Here is an 11,548-nt window from a genome sequence, read left to right as displayed (position 1 = left end):
AATCTCATCTCGCCACCCCTCGTTTCTCGACATGTACATAAGTTCCAGACCAACGAAGCTTCCTTGCCGTTATAGTTAACCCCAGAAGGAAGGTGCTACTACTCTTTACGAAAGCTGGAGATTTTAGAACACACTAGTAAGTACTAAAATACTCATTCCTCAGCGCCGCAAAGCAGATCACTCCGAGCCTATCTTTAACAACCGCTTCACGTACAAGTCCTCGTTCTTCGCGCGTTTATTGCCCTTCGCCGGCCAGAGTTCTTTGGCATGTCAATGCCGCTCTCCGTCAGCGTCCTTCCGCTTCGCGAACTCGGTTTCTGTTCTGCTATACTTAGCTTTATGTAATGGGGTGCTCTATCATTGTTACCGCGAGGCTCTCCTCCATCGACAGCTTTAATTTCCGTTGAAAGGTAAGCCATCTTTCTGATCTCCAGCCAGTGGGATGACTGTCCTTATACATAGCTTTCATGAGCTGACGTCCTATACCGACATACCTGGCCCACGCGGATTCAGATAGTCCTTCGGGAAGATTTTACTACATCTAAACTTGGCTCACGATGTTTCGAATCCCTCGTGGCGTCCCTCCGTTCTCTCTTCCGTGGAGCCTCAGAGTCGTGCTCGAACTTCAGATCCTGCTTCTGGTTTCTCCGGGCAGACAGGTGCTTGCAAGTTTGACAAAGGAATGCATGCAAGCGCGGACTGTCCAACGTTTTCGGCCTCCTAACTCGAGTATCGATATATCAATTCCCAGAGCCGTCGCTTGGCGAATTCTCTCGACTGCCACTCTGCCAATGGTCCTGCACCCGTTGGCGCTCTCTACTATCCATATCTTTACGTGCAGGCCTATATGGTGATCCCATTTCTGCACATGCATCCGACGTCCACCGGTACTTTAACAAATGCTCTTACTCGCCCTTCATGACAAGGCAAGCCGACTATACTCGGGCTGATCATCTGTCATATTTGCTCTAGATTTGAGAGTAACGGTGTTCCTACCGCGAGCCTCTGCCGAAACTATGTATATCCCCTTCCTGTCGGCTTGTTGGCTATCCTTTTACTTTCAATCTGTCCTCCTATGCCCGCGGGACACACTCAGATTCCTTCTCATGTCCCCTTGTGACCCCCCAGACTCCGATAATCGTCCATTTATACAAGATTCGCAATCGCCCATGCGGTCACTTTAAGAGACAGATGGAAAAGATGCTTCGAAAGCTAAGTAAATAAGTTACCCAAATGCGTAGTAGATAATGGCCGACACAAAACTAACATGTGTAAGAGTCCATATGATCCAGTTGCGAGTCTATATGGTAGACATTAAGTGCGCGAGTCTCGGTCTCCCATGACCGATAACCTCTCATGACCTGATCTCCACGACGATGTTGGTGATCATGATAGCGAGGTATGATATGATCAAGAGGATACCCCAGCGACGAGAGAGGTAGTAGTCATTCAGGGGGACGTAGACGAGGGTGACAGCGAGGAGAGTGAGGAGGCCTGCGGAACTGACGAGAAGAGTAGTCGATAGGTGAAGTTCGTATGGTTCCTTGGTTTGCGACATGATGTATGTGCCTGCGAGACCGACACCGAGGAGAATGTTCAACATGGGGCCACCAAAGCAGGCAGAGAATCCCATGATGGGAGCAAAGACCTGGATGGAGGTGAATGAGTAAAAGAGGGGGATCCACCAAGGACTGAGCACGTACTGCTACGCTCATGTTTGCCACAAGGTCAGCGAGCGAATTGCCCATCGCAAAGATGGTCAGACCAATGATGGCATCCGACAAACCAAACACGATGCCAAATGTCTAAAAAAACGAGAGTGAGCAAGGCCACGAAGCAGAGTCCAAAGTCACATACCTGAAGGACGTTTACGACTTCATCAGCGATGGCCATAATCCACACAATGGAAACCAAGAAGCCCATGGAGCACCGCAGCATCTTTCCACTAGCATGGCTCCCATCCCCGCCAATCGCGATCACAAGGATGGCTAATGCAAACCCTGCCAGAACCGCAGCGAGCAAAAGCCCGAGATGCGGTTTCCCGAAGGAAAGTACGATGACACAGAACAAGGGGCCTAGGACACATTGGGTAGCCATCAACCACTTCTTGTACGTCAGTTCATGCAGCTCTTCTTGCACCTCATCCTCGGCAAGTAGGACCCGCTCTACAGCTTCCTCCTCGAAATCGATTAGAGGCGCCTCCTCGAGCGTGATTGCAGGTTTTTCGATCCCTGCCCGACCATGTTCGTGACGCGAGACGACGACAGGGAGGGTTACAGTGAGAAGAAAGACAGCCGGGGCAGCAAAGACGCTGGCGATGCGCCCGAGCAGACTCTGTTCACGGATGTGAGCCAATGTCGGGAATAAAGTATGGAAGATGTGCCACGACACGTCCAGAATGCGTTGTCTTTTCGTTGGAGGAACATAGAGCACTTCGTGCGATTCGGAGTTGGTGGGCGAAGCAGGAGTTCGAAGGATGGAGGGCACAGAATTCTGCGTTGGTACAGCTCCGGCGAAGTAATCTCCACCTGTTTCTGTGGGATGAAGCCTTGAGGAAGAGGGACGCGGTGTGATGGATTGTATACTCGGTGAGGTGGGGCGGGTGCGTTCACCTAGAGGAACGCCGTCTAACGTTTCCTCACCTTGGCTCGATTGCGACGAGCGTCGGCCCCTGCGAATTGTTGAATAAGGAGAATGGTAATGGCCACCGGCGTACGGGGTGATTGGAGACTCAAAAATCCCGAGGGAGGACGCTGAAGCTTCCCTGCGCAGTGATTGTACCACGTCACGGAACTCAAGGGCACCGATCAATGAGAAGGAAGGAAGCTGGTGATGAGACGGTGACGGTATGGGAGAAGGTGACCTTGATCGGTAAAGGCGAGGAGTGAGGTTGGTTTGTAAACGCGGAGGGGCTGGTGCTGATATTGCACGCCCTCTATTAGAAGTCGTGGGCTGCACTCTGAGGGTATCGCTGTTGTTGGGGACGGCTGTAGAAGACATCAACATGAGAAAGGATACGAACCCGGATGTACTTACGGTTATCCGTATACCGTTCGAATATCCCGTCTTCCTGGTATTCACTTCTGATCAAAGCCTCGCGTGCACGTATCCTCTCCCTACGCCTGTCCCACCAAGAGTTGACCACCACGACTATCACGTAGAACAAGTAAAGGATGACGAGCATCCCGCTCTCCCAGGGATGTATTGTCCCGTCCCACAGTATGACCAACATGACGGTGATGGCAACTGTGAAGAAGCCAACATCTCGCAGGAAAGGGCCAGGATGGACGTGGAAAGGCTTGATTATGCACATGGAGCCTACAACGCAGGACACAATGAAGGTCGCTGCACCCAACAGCTCTCCGACGGCGAGACTTCCGGAACCAGCCCTCATTGCAGAGAAGGTTGAGAAAACATCGGGACTACCATTTCCAAAAGCCAGGAAAGTCACTCCTGCTACGTTTTCATCCAGACCGAGCAATTGGGCGATGGTAGCCAGGTTTGGGGTGAAGAAGTCGGAGGCGCTGATTCCGAGCGTTGAGAACAGAAATAGCAGCCAAACCAGAAGGCCTGTGAATGCCAGGGGTCGAATTTGTGGCTTTGTGCAATAATAGTGTCGAAGGTAGTTGATTCCGAGGACTGTGTCGCTGTCCGGGCAAAGGTCTTTGACATGTTGACATTGCAACGCGACTGGTATTGAAAGTGGTCGACACTGCCTGCAATGAGCGCTAGTTTGCAAGATCTTTTGAGTTTTGGGACGTACCTCGTGACCCTCCTCGTCGAATGCATCGACGTTTCCGATCCCTGTCAGCTCATAATATGCCCGTTTCGCAAGGGCCACACCAGAGATTGGCTGCGCCTGGCCTCCGAGGCCTGGTGCATACCGACTCCTGGACCAGATGAGGAGATTGGCGGCAAGGGCAGCGATGAAGATAACCCTAGGCGATACTGAGGGCATCGAGAGGGAAGAGTGAGGAGACTATCGGGAGTTTGTGGACATGTGGTGATGGGTCCTAATAACCTTTGCAGTTCTTCGTCACAAGTCCCCGGGGCGATCTGCCCCACAATAACACCGACAAACAACACCACTCTTAAATTCAGCTCTCCATCTCATCCTTGCAACACAGCCAGAATGCGATGTTCAAAATCGTCTTGTTGTTTAACTATCTACACCGCCTGCTAGTCAATAGATTATGAAGTAACTAAGATCTCGTCCACCGCAGCGCGGTACCGCGCGCACCTTCCAGATTCAGAAGTGGGAAGAGGCGTGCTAGCCTCTACGGCATTTGTGTGCCTAATCTCTCGCTTCTCTCCCTGTTCTCCCCGAAATCCATTGTAAGTTACATGTCAGTGCCTGAACATTCTTCATTCCGAGCGCACGGGCAGTCAAGTGATAATAATACAAAGAAACCTCTTCGCGGAGCTCGAACTCGAGGCCTTGGAAGGTCGAAATCGCACCCTCGGCCAGATGAATTCTCTCATTGGGGTTGGTACTGGTCGTGAAATTCAATTAAACCGCGCATGCAGGAACTATAGTGTTGTCTGTGGAGCAAAGTGAACTCGTTGGAGGGCAACCAAGCCTAGTTCTCTGGCATCAGCGATATCATCGTTCACAAGACAGCATGGTTCGCACCTATTAAGGGGCAAGCGCCCCTACAACGGTCGTGTCCAAGATACTTCCCTGCAGTGTCCGGAGTCCAATGCATAGTCAATCAAGAAGAGGATGAAGACGAACCAATTCTGAACTTGGAAGACCATTAATCGAAATCCACGATGACGTCACAGCCTGTGATTGCCGCCTCGATTCAGGGCAGTTGTTCGAAGTCGCGGTCTCGAAAAGTGCGCTTCGCGGACTCCCTTTCAGTCTCAAACATGTACTTATGATAGGCGCCCATCTCTCGCTCTTCAAGCGACATACTGTGAAACTCGCGAGAAGGCATTACATACTTTGCATGCTCCCCAATTCGACCAGTGTTAGAGGGGGGCTGCCAGATGCTAAGGAACTACTTCAGAAAAAAATATAGAAGGGTGACGAAGGCAGCTTGGGCAATGTCTGTACATAGTGTATGGACGGAATGGCGGATGACGATGAAGCTTTCAGCCGGTGATCTTTTACGAGTACATGGAAATGAGAATAAGGAGTCAATAATATTTATCCCAACGATGTATTACAGTAGCAGGACACGTAGCACATACCTGATGTTTTGCCTTTGTTACTCCTTTGTCAGTAGCTATCGAGAGGTACAGGGAAAGTATGGGTTGGCGGACAAGCGCTCCAGCGCTTAATTCCATACATAACCCCTTTCTCCGGGGGTTGCTCCAATGTTGGCCGGGTAGGACGTGATTATCATCGATTAAGAAAGGATTCTCTGTACACAGGCTCTACGCTCATTAGGACCCAAAAGATTTAGATGTAGCCCAGGTTCCTGAATCAACGTGCCGTGTGTGTTCCACCTGTCTCACCGCAACCTGCTTCACGGCGGTTCGACAAGCACCAGCTACTTACTCGACGGAACCATCATCGGCACAATGATTGGAAGGTTTGAAAGCAACAGGACCATCGGGATACTCTCTCGAGCCGAGAAAGGAGGCTATGGCGTTCTGGCACAAGCAGTGTGAATACCTATCGCTTTCTCGATTCACTAGGTGTTTCCTTACACCACCCCTGCAGCTATGACATGCCACAGGCTCGAGGTCTGATCTCAGCTGCAGAACGGGCGCGAAGTCCAGTCATTCTACAGATGCTGCCCCGCACCCTGGCGTGGGGAGGTAAACTCTTCCTGCAGTACTGCCTCGCCTTGTGAGTTTCCCTAGCTCGTGCTATTACCCTAGCCAACCTAGACCTCAGGGCGGCACACTCGGCAATGGTCCCAGCGGCTGTCCATCTGGACCATGCACGAGACGCCAAAGATATCAACTTTGCTTTGGATCTCGCAGAGGATGGAGTCAAGTTCGACAGCATCATGATCGATGCGTCCGAGGCGCAGGTGACATCTTTCAGTTCTCCAAGCGTTCTGCCTGTGCTGACGACGGTGAAGACAGACGAAGAGAATATTTCACGGGCCAAACCATTCATCGAACGCGCCCACAGGCTAGGGATCCCCGTCGAAGTAGAACTCGGCCGGGTGTCCGGTTCAGAACAGGGGATCGGAGAAGTTCCTGTTGGAGCGCTCATCAACGCCTCGAAAGCGGAACACTTCATGGACGCGTCAGTCTTCGTATCGTGACTGACCATGCTATCCGTTCATTGACTTTCTTGACTTCCGCAGGACTGGAGCCGATATACTTGCTCCCAGCATCGGCAACATTCATGGCAGATATACGTCCCCTCCCAAGTTTCATCTCGAGATGTAGGCCATCCACAGATGTCTTTGCGTGCAAACGTCACCGACAGTTTTGTGGTTTTCTTTCCAGCTTGAAGAATCTCCAAATCAAATTCAAAGGGACCATCCCGTTGTGTCTCCACGGTACAGGTGACCTCCCACCTGATCTGTTCAGAGCATGCATTGCGAACGGGGTCAGCAAAGTCAGTCAATTTATCTCCTAGAGGAAGTTCGAGGCTCTCACCTTGCGTTGAAAGGTCAACCTCAATTTGCAAACCAGGGAAGTGTACACGAAAGTCCTCGGAGATGCCATCACAACAGCGCCCTTGCCCGATGCGATAGAAAAGTCGGAAGGGGCGTTTTCGAAAGCTTGCGAGGAGTTCTTCACGATTCTTGGTTCGGCAGGCAAGGCTAATTTGGAGAGGAACTAGGAGGTCGACGACCGCCAAAGTGTGAGGTCATTCCTGGCGTAGTGCCTGCTCCCTCTCCCCTTTTGAATGGTGATCGTGCTCCGTCCGAGATTGCGATTATTGCATTATCACTAGAATTATTCGATGAGTATACATATGAAAACAATAAATATATAAGGGGAGTTAGTTAAGAAAGGCCATTCAATAAAATGTTGTCCACGGTGCCATGCTTCTATGCCCTAGCCGCAGCAGCTGCCAGCCTCGCCTTTTCCCAGCTGGATAATTCCTGCTTCAGAACTTCTATCCGTCTTGCATTTTCCGGATGGCCAACACCTCTAATGCGATGGGTTTTGAGATGTGCAGCCCTGTCCCTTTCGACGCGATGGCATTCGGGATCCGAGTCTGATCTGTTCTCCCAGAACTTGACAGCGTCTCGAGCATCAAAGCCTGCGTATGCGAGGATCCTACTCGATACATTAGCATAAGAAACGGCGAAAGGTGCCACGAAGCTCTTACCTGGCAGAGACAACATCTGCCTCGACTTCCTGCTTAGCAGTCGTACACCATTCGCCCATCCTTCGTAGCTCCCCTGATCCAACATCGCCCATCTTGGCTACGGCATCGTTGACGAAAGGACCGAAGAACATGGTGATGGGGAAGACAAGAACGCGAACAATGTCCGCGATGATGGATATCGTCCCTGGAACCACGATGGATGAGCTCGACAGAGATTCGAGGTGATGACATAGAATCAGATGTGAAAGTTCATGGGCGAGGAGAACGGCCAGGTCGGTCGTCTGCTCCTCGTTGACAACAGGGTAAGGCTGTGGTGGAGGGACCCCCAAGAATTGCGATAGCCATGAGCGGTCATCTGGTGGTGTAACATATTGAAGCGGTGTTTTCGCGAATATATCATCGAGGAACCCTGAATAGACCACAATCCCCGAGCCACCATTGGGCCAGAAGCCGTACGAAAACGCGTTGGAGTCGACGGGGCTGTCAACGAGCAGGAGGGCGAAGTGATCCGAATCGCTCGGGCGGGGAGATTGTGTCACACCAAGTTTATGGCATACAAGGCGTATGTAGTCGACAGCACGGGGACGTGGTTTGAGAGGGTAGCGCGCCGGAGGAGGAAGAGGTCGGTCGTCTGGCCCCACTTCGACCCAATTGGGTGCTTGGTGACGTTCATCTTCTAGGATTGGAAGAACAGCGACCAGTCTTTGCAAGGTTTCCCTAACCCATTGGTATCTCCAGTCAGTCGGTGGAATGAACTTTGGTTCGCCCTCTTCAGATAGGACTTGGTGAACTGCATTGTACCACCCTGGTCCAATAAGCTGGGCGGCAATATCGTCTTCTTCCTCCGGCGACAGGAAGATCGTTCGCCACCTGACATTTTGCGGAATCAGCATCAGAGTCAACTAGATGAACCTAATGTATCCCACCGCCCAGTTAACGGCGTCTGCTCCAAACTAGCGACTATCGTAGCCCAAAAGACAAGGAACGGGAAGAGCAGCATTGCTTGCAGTAGCCTCGTCGAGAGCTTGAGTCTTTTCATGTACTTTTCCCGCTTCTCTTCGGATATCTGAATACCGTGGATATGGGCGTGCTTCATCATCATGGCCGACTTTTTCCTCCCAATGAGAACTGCGGGGAGGAAGGTAAGGACTACTCGACTGATTGTGCGGGTTAATTGAAAGGCAACCGACGCCTAGACATCAGTTGGAGGGGTAAGCACAATGCAGAGGTCGGGCCAACAAAACTTACCTTAAAAATTGGGGCCAATATTCCTATCACCGGCCACCCATGTCTCCTCGGAGTTGCATGGAAAAGCCTGTAGTCGGACAGTCGCACTGAGACCTGCCTGGTGCACTGGGGTCGTCGGGTAGTCGAGTCATTCCTGACTAGTAGTAGTGATGGTGGTTGCGCGTGATAGCCCGGTGACCACTTGAGTGACGCTGGGCTTCGTCTGTTCAAATGTGCATGTCGATTTCCTTCTTTTGCTGACTGCTGTGGAGGCCAACCGCACAGGTTGTGTCGCGTAGCGATGATACTGCTTCCAGCGCTCAGATATCGGACATTTTGTGTTGTGTGGACGATTTGATTCTGAAGCTGAGGCAGAGCCAGGCCTAGGGCGGGCGGTTTGGTAGAAAAGCTACGCAGAGAAAAGCGGAGAAGGCAAAACATGGGCGCAGAACATTGTAAAGGTCGGTGTGAACGCGTAAGGAGGACCAAAAGCTCGGTAACGTTATCGGTAGCGCTGGCGCAGCAACACCTCAATTCAGTCAGTCACCCGGCGAACTTATCGGCACGTGGCGGTGCATTGCCATGATGATCTCGTTGACCATTCCATTCGGAGAAAACAACTTGAGGACCATTGCCAGCGATTTTAGGGCCTCAATAATATGACGGCAAATGCGCAGTCTGAAAGGCAACGCTCACCGTTTCAACTCTCCAATGCTAAACGAGCGCTTCCTTCACCTCCTTTCTCACCTCTAATCCATGGCACTCAGGTTCAGGCTGCAGCGCCCGTACATCCGCTGGGCGGTCGGTCTGGCGCTGCTCGTCTCTGTCTTCATCGTTTACACCCAGTTCTACGCCTGGCTCAATGAACTCTCCGTAACAATCACCGCCAAGATATCCGTACCCCACTGGGGGCCTATAACCCACGACACATTCGGATTCCCCCTCAAGACCAGCGATCCCCCGCAAGACCATGCAGCCACCGTCCAACCCGGCTCAGCACGACACTTCTACCGAGACGACGGCCTTTTGGAAGTCAACCCTGACGGACCCCACCCAATTTTCGAACTCGTCAAAAAGGCGGAAGAGAATTGGAAGAGGAAGAACGACAGGGCAAGTCGGACTTTGAAAGAGGCATGCCTGGAATACGAAAGGCGACACAACCGCAAACCGCCGCGGGGATTCGACGTCTGGTGGACATATGTCCAAGTTTACAATGTTCCCCTCCCGGACGAATATGACTTGATATCCCGTAATATGGCCCCGTTTTGGGGCATTCACCCTCGACGACTCCAACAGAACCAACGTGACCGGGAAGGATACGCGGACAGCTTCACCCTTGGCAAGGATACGGACAGGTCGCGAATGAGGCTACTGAACTACGCTCTGAACGACATGAGCAGGAAGGGTCATTTCACCTCGGGTGCAAGAACCGTATCTAAACTCCTGGAGGAGGTCGACGAATTCATCCCTGCTTTCAGGGCGGTCTTCAACCCTCACGACAATCCCAATTTGCTATCGGACTACGGTTTACTCCAAGCAGCTATACAAGCCGGAAAAGAGGGAAGATGTACGCTGATTGTGTCCATTCACAATGTTCTCAAGCTGATGCTTCGAGCAGATCTAGACCTCGACGATGTGCCTCCAGGAAATGAAGAGGGAAATTGGCTCGCTTCGTGCCATCCAGAATCCCCAGCTCGCACCCAATCAATCGACCTCTCTGACGGCGACCCCTCACTCACTAAGCTGTTGAAGCTCAAGCACAACAGCCCCTACGCATCTGGACACAGACGCAATTATCCCAAAACCTTCATTCACGATCACAAACTGTCCATGAACCCATGTCTTCATCCCTCCCATCTGCTCACCCATGGCCAGTTCATCCACTCAAACATGGATGGGAGCACCACAGATCGCCTCCTCATTCCCCAGTTCAGCTACAGCCCGACAGCTCTCCACCACGACATCGCCCTCGCAATGCCTTACAATTGGGTGCGGGACGTCCTCCCTCGTGTGGACGACCCACCATTCGAAGAGAAAAAAGACTCGCGTTTGGAGTGGAGAGGGTCAACCACGGGTCTCTATTTTGGCCCTCCTGGGCCCTGGTGGCTCAGCCAACGCACAAGACTTGTAGCCTGGGCGAACCCGTGGGCCAAACTGCCTTTTATTGCGGACTCCATTTTACAGAGTCCCCCAGATGAGCAATGGAGAGTCGGCGAGGCGGTGGCCCTCAACGATAGTACGGTAAAGTGGGCCCAGCCTAGGATGACAGACGTGGCTTTTGCGGGGCGTCCCCTTGATTGCGCCCCAGAGACATGCAGAAGACTGACTCGGGAGTACGAGTTCCGCCTCAAACATGACTTCAAGACGCAAGGAAAATACAAATATATCATTGACGTATGTTGTTTTACCTCTCTAGCGGTGCGAGGCCTGACTTGTCATCCTAGGTCGACGGAAACGCCTGGTCATCCCGGTTCAAGCGACTCATAACGTCAAACAGCCTCATATTTAAATCAACGATATACGAGGAATGGTGAGAGAGCTCGCGTTACGGATCTTTGGAGGGTTCGCTGATGGTCTTTCAGGTTTGCGGATCGAGTAGAACCATGGTTACACTACGTGCCGATCCAGGTAGACTATTCCGACCTACTAGATACACTCTACTTCTTCCAAGGTGATCCTTCAGGGTTTGGGGGGCACCCCGCGCTAGCTAAGAAGATCGCTGAAGCCGGAAGACAATGGAGCTTGACACACTGGAGGAAAGTTGACCTGACAGCATACATGTTCCGGTAAGCCTAGAGCACAACCCGTTTCCGTGATTCTTTGTTGACGATGCTCGGCAGGTTGTTCTTAGAGTATGCGAGGGTGATGTCAGTAGAGAGGGACAGAGGAGGGATGGACTATATTTACGATGAAAAGGACGAATACGATCCTCGCGATGCAGAAGGAGTTGGGAGCCGAATTGGTTCCCAGTCCAAGTTTCTCCAAGTCATGGATAGGCGCCGTCAACGCGGCGTCCTATGATGATCCTAGTGATATGTATGTAGTTCTAGACGTGCTGAATATAATGAGCGC

General features: G+C 51.8%; 4 protein-coding genes across 4 annotated transcripts; 2 read left to right on the top strand and 2 right to left on the bottom strand.

Moving 5' to 3' along the window:
- Window positions 1–1,354: 1,354 nt before the first annotated feature.
- CC1G_06384 (hypothetical protein) lies at window positions 1,355–3,394 on the bottom strand (the record flags this gene model as incomplete). The annotated part of the gene is made up of 5 exons (XM_001836247.2): window positions 1,355–1,648; window positions 1,704–1,805; window positions 1,858–2,534; window positions 2,643–2,987; window positions 3,037–3,394. 5 exons carry the CDS (start codon window positions 3,392–3,394, stop codon window positions 1,355–1,357), a joined length of 1,776 nt encoding a protein of 591 aa, XP_001836299.2.
- A 2,135-nt stretch (window positions 3,395–5,529) lies between these two features.
- CC1G_06383 (hypothetical protein) lies at window positions 5,530–6,754 on the top strand (the record flags this gene model as incomplete). The annotated part of the gene is made up of 5 exons (XM_001836246.2): window positions 5,530–5,615; window positions 5,672–5,800; window positions 5,849–6,208; window positions 6,415–6,526; window positions 6,581–6,754. 5 exons carry the CDS (start codon window positions 5,530–5,532, stop codon window positions 6,752–6,754), a joined length of 861 nt encoding a protein of 286 aa, XP_001836298.2.
- Window positions 6,755–6,965: 211 nt separating this feature from the next.
- CC1G_06382 (hypothetical protein) lies at window positions 6,966–8,351 on the bottom strand (the record flags this gene model as incomplete). Its single annotated transcript, XM_001836245.2, has 3 exons — window positions 6,966–7,197; window positions 7,250–8,119; window positions 8,176–8,351. 3 exons carry the CDS (start codon window positions 8,349–8,351, stop codon window positions 6,966–6,968), a joined length of 1,278 nt encoding a protein of 425 aa, XP_001836297.2.
- An 835-nt stretch (window positions 8,352–9,186) lies between these two features.
- On the top strand, window positions 9,187–11,497 carry CC1G_06381 (Cap3p; the record flags this gene model as incomplete). The annotated part of the gene is made up of 5 exons (XM_001836244.2): window positions 9,187–10,043; window positions 10,095–10,870; window positions 10,921–11,006; window positions 11,059–11,262; window positions 11,317–11,497. The coding sequence occupies exons 1-5, from the start codon at window positions 9,233–9,235 to the stop codon at window positions 11,495–11,497; spliced, it is 2,058 nt and encodes a 685-aa protein (XP_001836296.2). The 5' UTR covers window positions 9,187–9,232.
- Between the last annotated feature and the right edge of the window lie 51 nt (window positions 11,498–11,548).

This window comes from Coprinopsis cinerea, assembly GCF_000182895.1.
Source record: "Coprinopsis cinerea okayama7#130 chromosome 4 map unlocalized cont3.4, whole genome shotgun sequence".
NCBI lineage: Eukaryota > Fungi > Basidiomycota > Agaricomycetes > Agaricales > Psathyrellaceae > Coprinopsis > Coprinopsis cinerea.
Note: the sequence above shows the minus strand (reverse complement) of the source record. Positions and strands in the feature narration are given on the sequence as shown.